The sequence below is a fragment of the Platalea leucorodia genome (assembly GCF_965183815.1).
Source record: "Platalea leucorodia genome assembly, chromosome: 6".
Lineage (NCBI taxonomy): Eukaryota > Metazoa > Chordata > Aves > Pelecaniformes > Threskiornithidae > Platalea > Platalea leucorodia.
The window spans coordinates 34,834,897-34,856,807 of NC_138828.1; the positions used below are offsets into that span (position 1 = coordinate 34,834,897).

General features: G+C 37.4%; 1 protein-coding gene across 2 annotated transcripts in view; it reads right to left on the reverse strand.

Moving 5' to 3' along the window:
• Positions 1-21,911, reverse strand: part of GRID2 (glutamate ionotropic receptor delta type subunit 2) — a gene marked incomplete at both ends in the record, with an annotated part of 735,869 nt that overhangs the window by 573,953 nt on the left and 140,005 nt on the right. For both annotated transcript variants that reach the window (XM_082316173.1, XM_082316172.1), the window contains one exon: positions 8,225-8,380. In XM_082316173.1, the coding sequence (XP_082172299.1) occupies positions 8,225-8,380 (156 nt within the window). The remainder of the gene's footprint in view (positions 1-8,224; positions 8,381-21,911) is intronic.

Consider the following 21,911-nt stretch of genomic DNA (forward strand, 5'->3'; position numbering starts at 1 on the left):
CCCAATTGCCTGAAATACAGATCAGTGTACTTCCTAAGAATACAGCCTGTGCCCAAAGAGCTAACAGATTACAACAACAACAAAAAAAGCTTGTAAGTGAAACAAAAGATATTTGAGAAGGGAAAGAAGAGGAGCAAGGAAGGCTCAAAGGGAAGAATTAAATTAAGCAGTTAATTAATTAAAATTAATTAATTACATTGACTTTTAGACAAACACAGATCTAGACGCATACAGCAAACATGGATCTGTATGCAGTCGGATACATATTTGTACCTCAACTCTCAGGTGAAACAAAGACTTAGTGACTTTCGCTTAATTCAGAGAATTTAGTTAGGAAAAGCAAAAGCAAAATCCGAGATTAACATTATTTTACAAGAGGACTCAGGAGGAGTCCATATAGCAGAAAACAATTGAATGCAGTTGTTTATTGCTTGGTAGTTGCCACAACCTGCTGCAAGCTTGCAGGCCGTGAGGCCTGTCTGGGAATATACATTTCTGGTTGGACAGTGATGATTGACTGCTGTAGTGATTTTAGTGGACATTGCTTCACAAAAAGACGGGGGGGAAATCCGGATAGGGTGTCCATTACTTCTTTAAGGACATTACTTTGGGGGACTGATAGCCTAGGGTGCTAGCTAAATAATTAGCATCTAGGAAGATGAAGCATCTCTCATTTGCTTTGTCTCTATACTTCTGTTAAAATACCCCAAAAGCCTTCAGGCACAGTGGCTTTAAACATTTAAATGTACTACTGATATTATTTAGTCACATCACAATTTGTATAGCTCTCTTAAAAGTAAACCACTAGCAGTGTGTCAGAGAACATTAACACAGCAGACCGAAGCACTGAGTTTAATGTATGAAAACATGTATTGGGCACTTGTGAACTGCAAGTGGAAATATGCATATTGCAAAATCAGAAATGATCCAATCTGGATTTAAAGTGTAAGTACTGCAGAATATCAGTCTATCTAGCTACTCCTATACTAATATGATAAAATTCACTCTGCACTCCATGAAAGGGCATCGCACTTGTCCAGTTATTTATTCATTTATTTGATTAACCTTTTTAAAAATGGTAAAGAGATTAATAGCCTGCCTCACAATCACATGCTTCTTAAGCAAAAGCCTGGGAATGAAATTCTTTCAAGCCTATTAAAATTCCTGCCTGTCATTTGAAAGTGGAAGCTCTGATAGAAATGTCAAAATCTGCCATAAAAGTTAATGTTGAGCCAAACTTTGGCAACTGGCAACGGCAAATGGCATCAGTGTTAGGAAAAGCACTCCTCCTGTTTTAAAGTGATGAGAAAGCAGAAGGAAAAAAAGACTCCGGAAAGATAGTGGGGTAGGTAATGCAAACTCTGAAACACTAGTCCTTGATCTGATGTGTGGTCTTACGTAAATACCTCCAGCCGTATCATTGCATCTGAATGCTGTGATGCAGCTGAGTGTAACAGTGGGATGCTACTGGGTTTCCTGGTCACCTGAAGAAAATTGGTTTCCATAGAAACACTAATATTCTTTCCTTAAACCACAACAAAGACATGCAGCAGTCATAAACCGTATGTTCAGCGGGTTTTAGGTACTCTGTGAGACAACATGGATAACAGCAACTAAAAGATGGCAGGATCTTACCCTAGCCTGCACTGTAGAAAGCCTCTTTTTCCCCCTTTTGGCTCAGCGATTTGGAAAGCATACTTCAGAAGAGGCTCTTCAAATGCACTAAGATGTATAGTTTAACTTTTGTAGATTTGCTATTTGCAAATACTAAGGACTGCTGAGGTTTGCATCTCTTTTCCTCAAACCATATTTCTCATATTGCTTAAACTACCCCGGAAAAATCCATTCTTGATGGATTGATTTCTTTTTTTTTTTTAATTTATTTGGATTTGGAGGGATTTTTTTGGAGATGAAGATAAATGATTTTTTTATCTTCAAGTATCTGAAAGTCTAGTGCAGCTTACAGCTGCCAGAATTTGCTTTCAAACTGGAAACAAAGATAATGGAAGTTGTCTTGCAATTGGAGAAAACATTACTAGAGAAACAATTAGGAACTAGAAAACATTGGAGCCCAAAATTCAAAGACTGGAGAGCGGTGGAAGTCTTGCAATTACTGTAACTGCTGTAACATTATGAGGCCTTATTCAAAATAAATCTGGGCCCCTTTTACAGTTTGCAGTATGCTCTGGGCAGATTACTTCCAGGCAAAGGATGGTCATAATAGCTTTGAAATTGTTGCTGAAAATGTGTTAAATATGCATCCTGTTCCTCCTAAACTAAGCCTCTATTACGTGTCCCTTTTCTAGTTCAGTCAATGCTCACTCTTCCCTTCTTCATCTTCTCCCATGCAACCACTGTCTTCCCAACTGTCATGATGTTATCACCAGTGTTGTAAAATCTTTTTTCTTAAGCTGACAACACTTGGACTCCCGCGGTGCATTTCTGCAAATTGGAGATCTGATTGATTTTGTGGGGTTAGCAGGACTAAAATGAGAACAAAGCCTGTGCAAGAGTACCAGGCTTCTCACCCAGCACTTTGAGAACAGGGCACAGTGCCACCACTGCTGGTACATTATGTGGATGCACAGAGGACAGGCAATTCAAAAGATTTTTTGCCATATTTTCTGAAAGTACTGATGATACAAGAATTTTCAATTGCAAACATTTCCAACAGTTTCTGATTTTACAATAGAGTTTTGTATCACTATTGACATGCTTCTCCTCTTCAACCTTAACTTTTTGTAGTTCAAATCCTAGTTGAAAATTATTTTTTTTCCTCCTCAGTATTAGTAATATCATTTCACATCAAAATCCATTTTATTGGGAAATAAGAAAGCAACTCTGGAATGAAATGGAAGGGCAGTGAAGAAGTGCAACCCTGTAAAGGTTTAATCTCAGACCGAACATGTACTGGTTAATAAACAGCACAAGAAAGGCTAAGAAATTTGAAGAAATAAGTGATACAAAGTGAAAGAAAGTTTAGCAGTCTATGAAATCTGTGGATTTAAACAGGTTTCTACAGCAAACAGAGAAATGGGAAAGGACAATCTTGTTACATTCATCTAGTCCCAAAGGCCAAAGCAGATGTATCCATCAGGCTGTAATTTCTGACCATAAAACTTTGCTTGAATAAAATCCTGCATGTGACCTTCATACGTATTGCTGCCCTACAAACCTCTGTTACTCTACAGCTGAATCTCATTTAGTTATGACTCACTGCCTTATTTACTTCACTGATCACAATAAGCTTTCAAAAGCCATTACGAAGGCTTGAGTTGGTGTCTGTAAGCATACTCTGGTGACTAACCTGAATGACAAAAAGGTTGGTTTAAAAGAAAGAAAAAGAAAACCCACATCTATATGATTGCAACAGGAAAACTTGTCAAACAAAGCTGATTTCAAATAGCATCAGTCAAATCTATTTGTTGTGCATTATAGGTAGCCTATAGAAGAAAACATTGGATTACTATAGAGATATTATTTTAGGTAAAACATGATGTTGTCAAAAAAGGAGGTAGGAGAAAGGATCAGGACTAAAAAAATATCAGCACCAAGTAAAAAGAAAATATTTGCTGTGAGGTTTAAAATATTGGCAATAGATCTCCGAGGACCCTACACATCTTTGGACGTGGGTCCTGCTGAGCTCCGACAACCTTCCAAGATATTGCGGATGCCTCAAGCACTGCAAACACATGCAGAGTTTGCTCCATAACTCTTGGCGTGCAAGTGGAAATGGCAGCACGGGGGCTGCAGAAACTGTGCTGCCCAAGGAGGCAGATCAGCACAAGCCAAAGTGTTACCTCTGGTTCAAGTTACCAAAGCCCCCCCTCCTTCCACTTGCCTTGGGATAGGAATTACGGCAGACAGTAACACTCGCATCAACGGAAAACACCTTTCCCCAAATGTAACTAAAACAGTATTGCAAGAATACGACTTTGTGGAAAACGTTTAGAAGACAAGGAGGATTTAGAGAATCATTACCAGTGGACTGAAACAGACATTTAGTAGCTTGTCTACCAAGGTAACTCAGCAGAGAATCCCACAAAAATGCACAGGCTATTGCGTATTTCACATTAGCCATTCAGCAACCATATGATCACATTATTAATGAGAAATTAAGGATTGGAGGAAATAGCAGGCTTTGAACCACAAAATTTAGGCTTTAATTATTAGTGTATTGAAGTAAGCACAAGAATAACAAAAGTAAGAGAAAAATAAGAGAACACAATGATTTTCTGACAAACAAGAAAGAAGCGATGTATTTACTTCAATCAAACTTCCCAGTGAGAGAAAAAAAAAAACAGGCCTTTTGAAGGCCTATCCCACCCCTGTTTAAATTCTGTAAATTGAAGTTTCACAAGAAAGGAAGTAAAGTTCACGCTAATATATATTATTATTGCCACTAGTATGGATCTGGCATCATAATTCCTTGTTTCATGGTGCTAAAATAGCGACTTGCTATCATGCAAAAACTGAGTATGCCCACTTCTTTCATTGTCTATACGAAGAAAACTTAAATTCCTGCTTTCCCTTTGTAGCACTCGACATGGGCACAGCATAAAAAAGCCAGCCACAATATTCTTCCTCTCTCAATCGCACAGGCACACAAATGTTTTGAGAGATCACATAAAAAGTATTATAAATATCGTGAAGTACTCTCTACTGAAGAAAGAAAGGACGAGAGGAAGGAACATGCCCTATTGGACATTTCCATAGGTGCACGTCACTGTGACGCATCTCAGTGACTGGGCTGCAGCTGCCGGGAGGACCTGGGATGCACCATCTACGTGCCCCAGTCACACCTCTCAGCAACTCTCCTCTTCTGCAAACTCTCCCCTGCGCCCATCAGGCTGTAGCTATGCACACCTGGCCATGCACCTCGCTGGCCCTCACCCCGACCTACCAACCAGGCTTGCCCTTGACTTGCCTCCCCCCTTGCGGGGCAACCTCAACCTCATCCCATCCTGATGAGTGCCTGTGCCACCCCACGATGCTGACATGCAAACACGCGCCGCACGGTAAACCGCATGCATCATGCTTGCTGTTGGCCCTCTCTGACAGAGCATATACCGAAGGGGAGAAAAATTTCCCCAACTTAAGAAACTCAATTTCACCTCCTATTTCTGTGCACTAGAACATGCCTATAAATTGTCCCTGAGGGCACTTCCAGTGATATTATGGGGCATGTCATTCACAGCTCTTCTAGGATAAAACCATTCAGCTTTGCAATACAGTCTCATCGCTCCAATCAGAACTGTTAATGAGATGCCCTAAGGTACAAATGGAAGACATTTCAGGGCACCATAATAACTTATAAAAACAGATTCAGAGGAAAGAACAGTAAGTACCACACAGCAGCCCATCCTCTCAAATTAATTATCTTGACATCGCCAAATCAATATTATCTGAGTGTTCCTGTTTACGTTGTTTGGGAGTTACTTGCTAATTTTGCTAATAAATGAAATAAAAGGTAGAAATAATACATGCTGTCCATTAGCGGATCATTATGAAAATAAATTTGTAAATATCTCCTCTGTACCTAAGGACTTGTTTTATCAGATCTTTGCTCATGAGTTCTTGTTTTTTGAAATTCAAAATCCTAGGCAAGCTTTTTAAGAACTTTCTCTATTCACTAAAAGGGACATATTTTAGACAAATTAAGAGCAATTTTAAGTTATTATTATGGCTTTAATGCTTTAAATTAACATTTTACCAAACATTAAAAGTTTTTCTTTTAAAGGCTATTCTGTAGTTTAGACAAGATGAAAAAAGTCAAAACCATAAAAAACCCCAGATATTGTGAATTAAAAAAAAAGCAAACTTTAAGCAGTTTATATAAAAATAAATAAATAAATAGAAGAACATAATCATAAATAAATAACAATTTTTGCACATTAGGCTCTACCTGATAGGAGAGGCCACGGTGCCTCAGACTCACATTAGTGTTGTTAGGCTTCCAAGGAAAGGGTCACGCTGGCATGTAAACAGCAAGTTTGGGCATACTAAATGCCATACACATTTAAAAACATGAGATTTAGCGTCATTCTAGTATTTCTTTTACACTGGAATACAGAAATAGCCTGAGTGTTTAAATGATTTTTTTCTGGTGTTTAGTGTAGTGCATTTTGGCTGAGTGTTTTTCCAAGGGATAAACCATGATATATGTGGCAACAGTTACAGAGGTCCCTTTCTCTGCTACTAATGCTTGTAAGAAATCCAATTGAGAACAGGGGGCAAGTGATATAAAGATGTGGAAGAAAGGGAGAAAACTGGTGCAAAATAACTGAAACATTATAATGCAGCTTATGCCTATATTCAGTTAAAACAAATTAAAAGAAAACACATTAACTGTGGTAAAAATAGTTTGACAAGCAAAATTTCACAGGTATATACACGCAAAAGATGCAACCTTTGTTATTCACACAAATTATGCCAAAAAACCCACAGGGCACTTCAAAGATAGCGCACATGAGGCTTTGCTAGCCATGTAGCTGTATTTGACCATTCATTTGCAAGGAACAGTTATTACTGGCAAATACTTTCTTGAACTCATCAGTATCACAACAGACCTTTTCCCCCCCAACACATGGTAATAAAATTTGTCAAATCTACTCCATTCATATTTCAAATACTGACTATACCAAGATATTTTCAAAAATGACAAATGTAACTTTTGCAAAAAATAAGTAATTGAATATTGAAAGATCAGGTCATTAACTCCTTTGGAATGTTCTACTTTACTAGACACTCCTATTTTCTTTAAGTTAGAAACAAATAAGTTGATTAAAACATCGTTCTGTGAAATAATTTGCAACTGTTCTAACAATGATAAAAGAAATTAATTGCTAAGTTTCAGCGTTAATCAATGTTAATCACAGAGCATCAGCTAACATTATCCATCCTGGATAAACTGGAAAAAAGCTTAAACACTAACAGTGCGGAAAGTATCTAAAAAAAGATTGACCTCACGTACCCATTTTCCCCCTCTGGATTCTAAAAGTATCTGATAGCTTTGGTTTTTATGTTGGCCTTTTCAGATGAAAATAGATTGAATTGATTCCAATTGGAGTACTTTGAAAACCACTTCTTTTTCTGCCTCAGCCTTAGCAAGCCCAGACTGTAATGTTTCCCATTACACAGGGCTATCCACTTGTAAAATTTAACAGAACAAAAAAATTTCTAAATTCTCAAAAATTAAGAACGTCACTGATAAAAAAATCATCATATAAGCATTAAAGGCCTTTTCATTAACATTGCTTTGTCAATCATCCATTGAAGCCAAACAGGTATTGATCTTTGACTTCACAAGTATCGGAGCAACTCTTCACAAGTTTGCTGCTTAAATCTCAAGTTCCACCTCAAGTGTCAATACAGAGCCAATAAGGATATAGAAAGCCATCAAAATTTTGTTTTCTTGTTAAGAAAAGTTTAATAATATACCTACAATAAATATCTTCTGCATCTCAGACAGAAGTTAGTGTGCCAGAATGGCAAAGAAATAAAGAATGCTTAGGAAACAAATTTGAATCCATATTTCTAAAGACTTCATACAGCTGTTTTTCCAGACAGCTGCTCAGTCACACCAGCGATTTACTAATCCAGCTCAGAGGGTTTTCAAATATTGAGTCCTGTTATCATCCTACCGCTATCACAGGAGCCCAAAGCAACATCCTCATATCTTGTCCAGTAATTGGGGAATGACAAAGGATGGACTGAGTACAAAATCATATTGGACACAGGTGGCTTTCTGAGTCTTCAGGTTATCTCTAATCCCTCCTATAAAATAGGTAACTTTTTCAGGTGTGTGCGCTGAAAAGGTTATCCACACAACAGCCTATGTTTTCCAACTAAGTGCTGTTAGTTGCACGAAATTAAACCAAAAATTAGTATTAAAAAGTCGTAAAGTAAGTACTATCGGTTTGACGATAACTTCAAAACAGCCTGGGAAAAAGAGGGAAGATGTAGGCAAACTGTGTCTGACTTCTCTACCATTTTTCAAGAGCCTTTACTTACAAAATGGATAAAAGCTAAGTTTATAGCTTGAAGTCACTAGACCAACACAAACCATAGCAGCTAAATCCAAAATCAAATGCAATATTTGATATTCTATGTAAAAAGAAGCCAACAATAATTACAAATTTCTCATAAAGCAAGGAAGCTATCAGGGTAGTATTTTGCATGCCTCTGCAGTAACAACAGCAGGAAATCTATTTAGATGTCCTACCTTCTTGAACCGCCTGAAACGGATTGTTGCCATCCACAAATGTCACTGAACACGTGATTTTCTCTGTTTGTAAGATTTCATCATTCTGGTTGAGATCAGCAACTGCCATTCGAAAAACCTCCTCATCTTTTTTGGCAGATTCATCAAAAATCGCCCCTGGGGGAAAAAATAAAGAACAAAAATCATGTTGCACCTTTCGCCTGCAGTATCCCAAAGTATTAATCATAAGCACTTAAGACATTTTACACTCTAACATCATCCCTTCACTCACTCCTGAAGGGCCGGTATCTCAACACAGAGTCCAGAAGCTACTTCACAATATACAGAATTGCTACATTTTGACATAATTTAAGACATAAATTGAAGAGAAGCATTAATTCCAGCTAGAAATATTGGGGAAATCTATTTAAGAACAAAACAAAGTATCTGTATAAGAACATGGCTAAGAAATGAGAACTAGTTACATTTCCAAAGGTGGCATTTAATGCATTGAATGACTGCAATGGGCTAGGATATGCATTTAACATCATGTCTAGAGACAATTAAAAAATATAAAGTTCACATGAGGTGAGAATAAGCCTAAAATGGTAGCAGCACTGTGAAAATGAGTTAGAATTGACAACCATGGTCAATAGACAGGTCACCAGCTGATATAAACAATTTCAGGTCTAATCCCTATTGGATTTGTAAAACAACCACTCCAGCTAACTGTCTAACTCGAAGTGAGTTAATTAAGTTTAAGCGGTTAATTAAAATAATTTCTCCCTTTATAAATCTGTCAAAGTGACTGTTCTGCCTTTTTCCCCAAAACATTCAAGCAGAGCATCGTAAACGGGGAACCATTACACTCAGTAGGAGTTGGCAGAGTGAGGGTATCCAACCCTCGCACAGCCTATTCTTCAGGTGTATTGAAAAATAACTCCAAGGCTAATCCAGAGGTTTTAGCTTTTTTTGCTTTCTTTAAACTATAGTGTCACTTTAAGCATCACTAATTTCCTATTATTATATTTGCTTCTTGTATGAACTATTTATGCAGAGATGTCTCAAATTACACTGTTATAGTCCTGTGAAGAATGTTATATTGTTTAAAACCCTCAAATCAAGGCTGTTATATTTTCAAGTACCTTTAAAGTTTTCATTTCCAGGCAGTAGATTAAAGAGACAGAAGGGATGCTTCAAAAACAGACTGTTGAAAACCGTATTTAATCATTATGAAATTTCTTCAGTTTTCAGGTTTATTTATTCTTGACTGTCTGTTGTCAATACAAAACTCAACTAAGGCAGCATATGTAGTGAGGCAGCCAAAGATAATAGAAAGCACTGATCACTGATTATTTCAGGTAAATACCTGCAATCAGTGCTGAAAAGAGCTGAAAAAGATTCATTTACAGGAAATGGCTACTTTAAAAGAAATAAACTTCATACACAGTGTTTATCATGTTTTTCCCACTGACCTCCAACACTCATGTCCCTGCCAGCACCACTCATCCTACATGAGCGTCATCTCTCCCTACAATCTGACCGTTTTGACTCCAGCATTTTCCCTCCTGAAGCTGCTGCCATCTGGAACAGCTGTTCTTTACCTCTCCACCTCATTCACCTGTCATCTCCGTGCAAATCTCAGCTGAAAAACATTCATTTTCTCCCTTGCCTCCATTTCTATTTCCCTTGTTTTATTTAGCTCCATAAAGCAAAGCCGCACATGGCCAAGAATATGCTTGGTATACAAGACGCTGCAAACCATGTCTTCTCCACAAAAATGGCTATTTGTGTATCCAGGTAGCATTTAAGGGTACAAAAGACTTTGCCCAATGATATCCCTTAAAACATGTTTGTTTCTAACATCATGGAACAGTTCAAACCCACACATGCTTCATTTTGGGAATACACCTATACTGATGATGATGACATAGCCCAGCAAACATTGATAACAAACATTTGAAGGAACAATTTTACATGGCTACTAAGTAACAAGCTTAAAATTAAGAAGAAAAAAAAAAAAAGTTGGAAAATAATGATAGTAATTAGTCAAATTCTATCCCTGTAGAGTAATTCTGTACCGAATGCCACACTGGAAGGAAGTGAACATGCACAGGTTTCATGCACACACACAGGGCAGCTGTTGACTGTGCTGCAGAACAGCATGGCAAAACAAAGACCTTCCAGCCAACACTGTGGAGTACAGCTTCTCACTCTACAGCTGGGAAACGTCATCTTAAGCCTGGATTTGTTCCCAAAATAATCCAGGTCATTTATTGAGTAGAGGATACAGAAAAGTCCAAGTTATCTAGTGGGTTTTTTTGCATGCGCCATCACAAAAATCCTCTTCAGCCCCACAGCCCTTCCACTAGGCAGCAGAGAACTGCTCCCAAGGCAGTGCATTCGCCAGTCCAGCATCAAGTTTCTCAACAAATGAACCTTCTTGAGAATCTTTCTTGTTTCTTTCACACACAGATATCCCTAATAAACTATCCTTTTTCTCCCATTTCTCAGCCTGACACAAATCCTACCTCTGATGGCATCCGGACGTATAAGGAACCGGATTAGGTGAAACTCCATGCAGCCTCTGCAAATGACGCTCTTTCTCACTGTAGTACAATTGCTCCAGTTTTGCGCTGACCGCCGCTTATTTCATTTACAGCTCCATGTATCAGAAACAAATTTCAAAATTTCTCCTCTAACCAATACTACATCTGATGTTTTAAACAAGCTGCCTCACAGAAACGAGACATTATCCATGCTCTAGTGTAGGAGTATCTCCATAGGTAAAACAAATAAATATATAGGTGAATTGCAAAAAACGTTGTAACCATAGTTCCCGCCTGAGCATCCCAGCAGGAATTAGATTGTCTCCCTTCAGAAACTAAGGCCTTATTCATTCGAGTATCTATCTTAGCTCCACAAAAAGCCTTTTAAGATATAATAAAGATGACACTACTCCTTCAGGAGATGGCAGTGCACAGCAGCACATGCGTTACACTTTAAACAGTGATAAGAGAAATGTTTTTTCATTTTTATTTCATAATTGATTCTCAAAGTTTAATTACAGTTTTCAAATGCAATTGGAAAACTAAAACAACAACAACAACAAAAAACACCAACACAAAAACCCTGAATCATTTTGAAATTGTTCCTACTCTCATATATACATTTTTAGGTCCCTGTGTTTTATTTCAACTATATTCCATGTGTCTATATATGTCTCTGCATTACACAGGTGAGGGGATTATTATTACTTTTGTTTGTTTTCTCAAAGAAAAACCTTTTCAATGAAAAGGTAAAAGGCATTTTTTGGATTGTGCTAACATTGCTGGAACATTTTCCTTTTCCTGTGGTTTCAGGAATCATCCTCTGGTTGACAGGAGTGAATTTTCTGACATGAAACAGGTCTATCGACATGTTTACAGCTAGCTTGAAATGCAGCCCTAACTACTTTTGTATTAGGTTGAATTTTCTTTCCTTGCTGAGGCCTGAAATCACACCGAAGTTTTGATGCTTATTCTTTCTAACATAGTCTTTTAACCAAGTCAAACAAACAAAGAAAAAATCCAAATGAACAAATAAAGGGTATCACACTTTAAAATTACTTCTATAGTGAGAGCTACATACTCTCTCATTTCCTCATGTAGAGCTGCAAAATAAGAGAACTGGAATGATCACAAACTTATTTGGAGTACGTGTCCAAAACGAACCCTTTTGGCTATAGGAAAAATTGTTACAGAAAGTAATGAACAGCTGAGGAGAAAAAGCAAATTATTCCTACAGATACTGTAAGACTCTCTCTCTCTACAAAATGATGCAACAAAACTATTTACAAAGGGAAAAAGTCTTCAAAATTATACAAAAGTAGATGCTATTTGTTTTTCTTCCACCCTCCATCGCTCACCTCAGCTGAAACAGGCCTCACACTAAACATGTCATTTCTAACTATACTCAAGGAGTATTCCCATGATTGCATCAGGAGCCGACATGCTGACACAGCAACTACTTTGCACCAGTTTCCCCCTCCGGTTTTATTAGCATGTCATTACTTTCAGCTTTATTTCAGGATCTGGATGAGGACAGCACAAATATAATTCTCTACTGGCTTTTTAAAAACCCTCAGCACATCAATAATGTCCTGTAGCTTAGCAGAGAATTCTTTGTGTTTAACTATCTCATTCGCACTCTACCACGTCACCAGAAATCTGTCAATTTAAATGAATATAGATCAAATCATACAAATGCTCAATAAGTTCACCAAATACCAATGACATCATTAGAAAGGCTTTTCAAAGATCACTTGTCCTACTGACCCATACATATAAAAACATAATCCAAATTAGATATTATCAGCTATTTCTACAGTAATTTGCGCAGTCTACTGGAATCAGCCCAGAAAACATAAAAATGGGAGAGAAATGTGTCATGACTGCAAGGATGAAAAGCAAAAAGATTTAAACTAATGTTAATCTTTCTATTGACTAAGAAAGGACAAAGTCTACTGCTTGCAGTGTTTTCAAGTGTTATAATTTTATTATCTATGAAAGTATGACATTTCTGGACCTCAGTGCCCCATATTAGTCTCAGGAAATTAAGTACCTCGTTTCAAAGAGGAGGGGGAGTACATAGATTAAATGCCATGGTGAATTGAGGTCACAGTTCAATTTCAGCACATAAGTTTGATCTTCACTTTACAATGTTGCACACACATACCTCACCAACAGAAGCAATATACACTTTGCCCAATAATTTACTTGTTCACAAGTCCAGGAATGTTTGGAGAGAAAAGGAATAAAAGGGGGAAATGTAGAACACAGTAACTTTTTAGGTGACTATCTGATGTTCTCAGCAGCTGCTATTCTATGAAAATTCTTTGTCCCACCGATATTGCCAGCCTGTTCCAGTATCTGAATCCAATTCCAATGTATTTTCTCAACTGCTGCTATTATATTATTATTATGAATGAGAAACCTAATGCAGCTGCTGGGAGAAGGATGGCCATGCTGTTAGCACTCAGAACTGGAAGCTGGGGGTTTTGGGTCCTCATGGCAAACCTCATCTGAGATGTCCTGCAGGGCTATAAGCGCATCACCACAGGTCTAGCTCCCTCATAAGAAATTGGGTTAGGAGACATTAATTTCTTGGGGCTTAAATCAATGACACTGATATTTGAGATCCTGAGATACACTAGAATAAAATCCCATGTTATTTCTAGGCCATATGACTGTCTGGTTGGGAAAATTTTTATAGAATCTATTCATTTTTAACTATAATGGTAAATGTCTGATTGAATGAATAAATTACATACAGCTTTAGAAGGCCAATTATATTATAATGGAATTATTGTCAACAAGAACAAGAGGGACTTGATGCGTTTGAGAGTCTGCCTGAGCTCATATAGTAATTTAGAAGGTCACATACAGAGACCTTCCCTTGCATATGCAGCTCCCACTATCATGATATTCAGCATGCACTAATACAGCCGGACCCTAAATTTCACTTGTGACACATTTAGAGCTGCTGTTAAATTTCTCTATTGACTGATAGGCAGTTGAGTACGTGCAATCACATCTTGATTTTGTCAGCGAAGGGAAAATATCAGCATGCTTCGCCTTTCTCTTTTAAGTTAACTAAGTTTTAGAAACCCTTTAGAAAGGGCACAGTAAGCTTGATTTTGTCGTTGCAGCACAAAGGGAGTGGAAATCCTCTGTATAAAGAGGGAGTTTACAGCAGATGTGTCCTCAGCTACTTTGCACGTCACACTGCAGATGCCAGGTGTGGCACAGGGCTTGGCCATCAAGCCCCCCAGCCCTCGGGGACCATGGCTGGCTCATACGGGGCCAACCTGGGGCTCTAGCTCAGGGCAGAGCCAGTCCCTTGCATCTTAAATCATCAGCCCCACGCATTTTCTCCCCAGAGGCTCCCTGCTCTGCACCACAGGGATCTTAGCACCAGAGTGCATCTAGGCCAAGCTGAAATTTTTCAAAACACTACTTGTTTGTTCATTTTAATTTTTCAAGACTTTCACAGCTCCCCTGATGATGGTGAAAGAGACAGCAGGGTAGGCCTAGGAGCACCTGTGCCAGCTGCTTCTGGGGAGAAAGTAATGTCCCCCTGCCTGCCAAACTGTAAAGGCATGTGATTTCTCTTTCTACTTTATATATTTCATATTTTTACAAGCACAGCTCAAGAAATTGAACAATACATCATCACATATCTTCCACTAGTTATCATCAGACATGTAAAAGAAAATTAAAATAATCAGTTTAAGAGAACATATTTGCCAACACTAAATCATATGGAAATACACGTACATATGGAAGGTCCACTTGTGACTAAGTGGCACATGTGAGACCAGAGAATCTGCAGTGAAGTTTCTGGATTACCACTGATGCAAGAATGCTCAAGCAAAAGAAGCATCAGATGTACTATCATTTTCTTTTCAACGGACTTTTGTAAAGGTCTACTTCTGATAGGGAACAGTTGATATTTTTCCAGGCCACGCCAAAAGCAATGCCAGTTTCCCTGAGTTTCCCCTGTTCTCAGTGCAGCTACATGGCTGGAACATCATGTAAACAATGCAGCAATTCCTTCTCCTTGTTGTTTTTTGTTTTCTAACTTTAAATATTTGAAACAAAGAGGTGAATGAGGAATTTTATAAGTTTTTCAATTTGGCAAACTGCTAGAGGCAAAGTCTGTTTCCAATACAGTGAAAGTAAGAAAAGTGCAGTTATCGTCTAAACACAGAAAAGTCCCTCCATTCTTCTGCTGAAGCACGGTTGTTTTTTAATGCCCCAGTCTCACAGTAAAACAGCCAATATAGCTCTGCTTGTTTCTGAAGGCTGTTATTTGTTTTAAATGATTTGACTACAGTAGGGTATTCCACTGTATTACACCTTTTCTTTTTTTCAATTTTCTTTTTTTTCTCTCTAGAATATACTACCCAGTTTTGGAAGTATTGGAGTGGCTTGACAGGTTCACAAAAAAAAAACAAAGACTCAGCTTTTTATGAGCTTTTCTGAACAGATTTACATAGAGTAAGAACCAATGCTTCAGGTATTGTATGTCAAACCTATTAATTACAAAGCAATGTAGAATTTCTAGGAAAGATGAAACACGAGCCTAAAGGTATGGAATCAATTGTCTTTGCATTGCCTTTACAAAATTTAATTTTAATACAGTTACAGATAGTCTGGGGTCAATTCATTTGGCCGCAACAAGTGCGGGACATCTGTGGAGCTCTTAGGAAATGTTGAGAATTACTGCTCTCACAGTTTGCAGTGCTAGTACGCACCTTGGATTTTTTTTCTGCCTAATTCTATTGCAACATTGTGGATACACATTGGTGTCATTGGGAATTATGTCCACATTTGGAAAGAACAGAATCGAAGATCTTATCCTCCTTATTTACACTGTCCGTCAGGCACGTATGCACAAGCACGAACAATTTCCAATCACTGTTGAGCTATTTTAAGCTCATCTTGACAGGCATTTCTAATTGTTCTCAAGTTCTAAACCACCATTTTACACTTATATTTAATACAACAAATGGTACAATTTGTCAAAATTGTCTGCTGAGTCTTGTTAATCTCATTAAAAAAAACCCCACCTGTCATTTGCCAGTCCCTTTTTGGAAAGGGTTATTGTTGTAAAGAGAGTACAAAGATGAGGAGGACAGAGGGAGAGGAAGGCAAAACATCGGGGTCCTGCTAAAAAACATTTATTCAGGTGCATTTTTTTCGTATGCAACACAATCAAAGGCATCTTAAAAAGGCGATTCTACAACATCTCCTGGTAAATAATGAAATCCCTTCTCAATTGCTCTACATTCTCATTAACTTAAGTGATCCTTCAGTAGAAAATGAGTGTAAAAACTACTATATCAAAGGAATAACAATTGACGTACATCTTGCATTTTTTTATAGCCAACTAACTGATTGCACAAATTGCAGAGCCACAAAGAATTTGTTCCTGCAAATTGAAAAGTACTGCAAAAATGCCTGTTGTGTCATTGGAGACTGCTATCTACTTCTGTAGATGCAGCAGGGCACAATATTATCATCATATAAACAATACATTTTATACACAATGTACCTTTCACAGGATAAGAATTAAGATATCTTCTGTGCACTGTTCCACTATAAACTTGATGTGGTGATTAACTATGGTGATAATAGCTTCACATTCATTATGCAACAAATGAGCTGATAATAATGAGAAGCTTTTCATGTTTTCTATCATATCCATAACTATCAAGTTGGGGTCTAGCTGTGAAAAGCATCTGGTTTGGTAGATATTATTGCCACATTATTAATATCCCATACAGAAAGTTAGTGTGATGATCATAAATTTGCTGAATAGTATCTGCATTCTTGAAAAAAAAAAAAAAAAAAAAAAAAACCAAAAACAACAACAAAAAAAACCTTATAATGTACATTCAGAGCTTGCTTATATGCTGTTTTAGAACCAGAGCAAACACTGATTTGGATCTACTATTTCACCATTTTTATTAGCCCCTACTTGTGAATGCAAGAACACCTCACAAAGCAATGTCAACAAGGATGACTGCATCATAAAAAAACCCTAAATTTTTGTTAAGCATTTATCATTGCTTACTGTCTTCCGCTCTCATACTTGTTGCTCCACCTCTATGTGCAATTCTGCTTTCTAATTTTTGAAAGACAAACTAATGCTTTAATTCATCAAATGATGCAGACTGCTAGGGAGAGATGGAGGGAAGACTGCTGCCAATTCATTTCTTTATGACGTGGAGCAGCTGCAGCACCTTACTCCGCTAGCAGCTGAACTTTGTGGAGAACGAGATTACCATTATGTTAGAGATGTTAATACACAAAGATATGCCTGCATACACACACACAGATGTAAAAGTGCCAAGATTACAGTGTGAGATTTTTCTAGAGGGCATTTTTCTGCTTTTTCCTTCCTGTTTCATTTTAAAATTTACACAAGCCTTTTGCTCCAAATAGTTTAACCATTCCATGCAATAGAGCAGCCTGGCTTACAACACCGAAATACGGGTGTTGACACTAAAGATGGCCATTGGGAGGGCATTACAGGAGTAAGAGGTTATTTCTTGAGCGCCACAGTATATAAATCCAGCCTTCTATTCATTGTAAAAAATAAGACGGAGAGGTGCTGAGTGAGTGTACCATAGACTCACAGAATGGTTTGGGTTGGAAGGGACCTTTAAAGGTCATCTAGTCCAACCCCCCTGCCGTGGGCACTGATATCTTTCACTAGATCAGGTTGCTCAAAGCCCCGTCCAACCTGACCTTGGAACACCTCCAGTGACAGGGCATCCACACCTTCTCTGGGTATCAGAGAAGTACAGACAGATACCTGTTAAATACATTACTTTTAAAAATCTGTCTGATCCCAGGTGTAGTGTTATGAATGCCACAGTCAAGAACTAAGCAACAACAGGGAGGAAAGCAGCAGTGAAAAACTTCTTCGTGGCTGTCTAAAAATGCAAAGGCTGACTCTGAAATTAATCCTTTTCTTAAACAGCTTTTCTTTTCTATTCTTTAGAGCAGGTTTTTATTCTGCTGGAGGAGATGCATTCAGCAAATCTACACACAAAACACACTCTTCGAAGGGTAATGGAAGAAACCAAACAAATTAGTCTCACAGTCATCTAGCCCATTTTCGTTCCAAGGGAGGACTGTCCTGTAGAATGCAATTTACATTCCAGCTGAAAATTATCATATGTAACCTCTTTCACTCTTACATCACAGAGGGTAACAAATCTGGAAGCAATCAGTTTCCAGTTTCAACACAAAAAATACATACAAAAATGCCCTAAGAAATAGCCACTTTCCAAAAAGAGTACAAACGACCCTGTTTCTACTAACGTGTATCTTATTTACTTCTCAGTACAGAATTTGCTGAACTAGTGTTACTCCCCTTAATTGTAAACTTTGTATTTTATCATGTTGGTAAAAGGACAATGCACGCTGCTCTAAAATTTGCTCTCCAAATATTCAGGGCTACGGGCTCAAACTGACTGGATAATCATGGATGTTGAATACTTAAATTCCTTGCCATTTTTTATAGAAGATAGTGCCAGATCATCTTTGTAGTTCTTACTCATGTTAGAGAAAATTTCTACTTTCACAACTCATAATTTACACGTGTATAAAAAAATAGACTCTCGGAGTGTAACTCGCAGATAAGCTGAGTTACACTTTTTATTTCAGAAATTTCACCCAATAAATTCTGGTAATGATGCTTCTATTTCGGAAAGGGCAAAAGAAGAAGTGGAGACTAAGGAAAGCTTAATGTCATTCTACATGAGACACACCAAATATGACCAAAAAGGTCTGCTTTAAATTCCTTCAATTCTCTGCTGCAATTTGACTTCATGCTTTGTTTTTAATAACCCTACAGTTCTTCAGCAATATAAAGCTCTTTTAAAATTATAACGCTGTCATATGAAATGCCTGTGAATTTACATTTCCCAAAGCCTCACCGCAAATCAATTAAATGTAGTCAAGTTCTGCTAAAGAGTAGTTTCCAGGGTGCAATATATGTCTATAAAAAATGGATTTTTTAAAATCAAGTCATAATTTCTGATTTTAAGACAGAAACCGCGTGAGGAATGAAGAACAGCTGTTTCTTCCATTGGCTTCTATTATTTTTGTACTCTTAGAAGGCAAACTTAAAAGGTAAGAGTGAGGCAGCAGCCGAGGTATTACCATAAACTATGGATGTGTCAGACATCTCTTTCAATGCCAATATTCCCTTCCTCTTTCCCACATTTGTAGAAGACTTCCTAAGATAGTGCTACGCAATAGGCTACTTACAAACCTGAGGCTGAGAACCTATTGCTCTAACATTTAAAGAAATAACCGTGGGAGAAATAAACGAAGCATAATTTCAACCTCCAGCTCCAGGTCCACAGTTGCTATAAACTCAAATCACCCCAAGTTCACAAATATTTTTGAGAAACTAGTCTAACCTTTGATTTTTTTAATGAAACCTAGAACCACACATTTGTTTTAAGTTATCGCCTGTCAAGAACCACTTATAAAAAGCCATATGAAAGTGAATAATTACATTCCCATTTTAGAGATTAAGGAATATTAAGCAGATGTACAGTGACTTGCTCAGACACTCAGTAATTAGTCGCTTGTCAAAACTGGAACCTAATAAAAACTGATTACTCAAGGTACCTGTCTTTATTTCTATCACTTAACATATAATCTTGGAACACTGATAATAAAATGACAGTAAGTATGCTATTATTATAGATCCCACTTTATCTGAAAATTTCATAGGAAAAGGGGCTTGGGTGGCATTTTTTTGAGAGGTTTTGGCTGTGGGTTTTGGTTTCAGTTTGCTTTCTTGGTTTGTTTTTTGGTTTTTTTTTGGGGGGGGGGTTGGTTTGTTTGTTTAAGTGAAGTGACTGTAAACGGAAAGTGACAAAAATCTTGTGTGTAATGTCTTGAAAATCATTCTAACTTAAATAGACTTGATATCCAGTAACTTAAGTAAAGATCTTTTTTAAATTTTAACATCTCATTGAAATTAGGAAAAAAAATTGCAAGCTGGAAGGTAGCTAAAGAAAATAAAAGCTAAACTTATACTGGAAAAACAAGAAAAAAATATTGTGTTATTAACCATATTCCAATTTAAACATGCAATGTAGAAACTGGAAAACGAATAAAAAAAAAAATCCAGAAGTGATACGTGTGGAGGGATAAAAATTGTTGTTATTATTGCATGAACTCTACTGATGAATTCAAGTTTGTGAGGAGTCAACTAAAGTGAGAAAGAAGCACTTTGGCAGCAGCCAGTTGTAGCCAACAGATCATTTTGAGACAATCTGCTTATTAATTTACAGAAGTGATAATAAAGAACAAGTAAAACTCCCACTAGGATTAAAAAAAAAATAGATTTTCTTTTGAGCAAAACACTAATACAACCTAAAATAGTTCCTGTGACCAACATCCTGGGAACAGATCAAGGTTTTGTTTTCTTTGAGTCAGCAGAAAAGCACCTGTAAAAAATGTGCATTTTATTTTCTGTCACATTTGATAAGTCCCCAAGTGATGAATGCACAGGGAAACCCATGTGAGAAGCATAACCTTCATACTATTCTTGTAGTCACTTTTATTATTAGCAACTCTCCCAGCTCACTAGTTTAAGAAAAGACATTTCTTATAAACTGCTTCTGCAACTTTGAGAAAACAACCCCAGTAATTGCTGTAAATGGGAAATATGAACATTAAAGGAAATGGGGAAATTGTTTTACAAAGCAGAAGGACACGTTATGTTCAACCCTAGAATCCAAATTCTGCCCTCCTTTGCACTTAAATACTTCAGCGGATACATTTAGCTCCATTTTCCAGTTACTTCTGACTTAATAAAGTTCTTTTATGGTTTGGGAAAAGATGAGTATACTTAGCTCACACTGACTTTGCCTGCAGGCCTGTCACATGATTAGACATAAAGCTTTAAAATTTGTCTACAGATTTTGAATCTCATTATTACTGTATCACTTAATTATTACTGCACATTATTAATTATTACTTTATTATTGCCAATTAATACATAATACCTTCAGTATATTGTGGCACATTTTATCTGGGAGAATGCAGAATTAATTTGCCAAATGACTCCACAAGGCTACACCAGAATTCTACCTAATATAAATGCTTGGTGCGCGCATAACTCCTGGTACTTGATCTCCTTACCAGAGGTTAGTAAAAATTCTGCAAAATTAAGCACTGCTACAGGGATTCCCCAGCAGACTGTTCCAAACACAACTAGTTTCTTAGAAGATTTTTTTTTTTTAATATATTTCTCTTGTTGGCCTGTTTCCAAGCAAAAAGAGGGTATCTAAATATCCTGTATTTAACAGTAACAGAAAAGGCATTTCTAGGAATTAGATTGCAGCTGAAGGCATTACTCCAAATCCCTTATTTTTAAAAGTGGGTATTTCTTTACGGAAGTCACGATTTCCCATGCTAGATCATCACTGTACAATCATTTACTGTTAACAAAGTAAAGTTTACTGTAAGAGAAAATTCCTGAGGAACAGGAAAACTATACTGCACAGGATTTGAGAGCTACGTACATGCTGCATAACAACAGAGTATGTACACTAAACTAGCCCTCAATGAAGAGGAATATTTACTGGAGAAATAGGACTACAGCAAGTTTTCACATCCAGATCTCCTCTTCCATATCCTGTGTTCCAGATACAATGCAATGAAAGCCTGTATTCAGATATGCAGCTCTAAAATCAAATTGTAGGTTGCAATCCACAGTGTCATGAGCAAAATTCCACTTCCTTCCTCTTGGGGGGGGGGGGGGGGGGCGGGGAATCAAACCTCAAAAATAGCTAATACTCTACAGAAAAAAATATTATTCATTGGATTGACAGGGCAAGCAAAAAGTATTTCCCTGATTCTTAGATTGTGGAAGATTTTCTTTCAGTATTACTTTTCCAGCCTCTAGTCATCCCAGTGAAACATCTCCTGATGGTTCCTATTAACAGGCTGAAGAAAAATGAGCCTCACAAAACATCTTACACACCATTCATACATAAGCTTTTCCACTTTTCTCTTCCCCCTGCCCTTTTTTTTCCCCACATACAGATAACATTATTTTCCTCTTTGGTTTTAGAAATAGAATGTCAGAACAAGAGTCCCTGAAGCATAAGGTAAAATTTACACCAGGC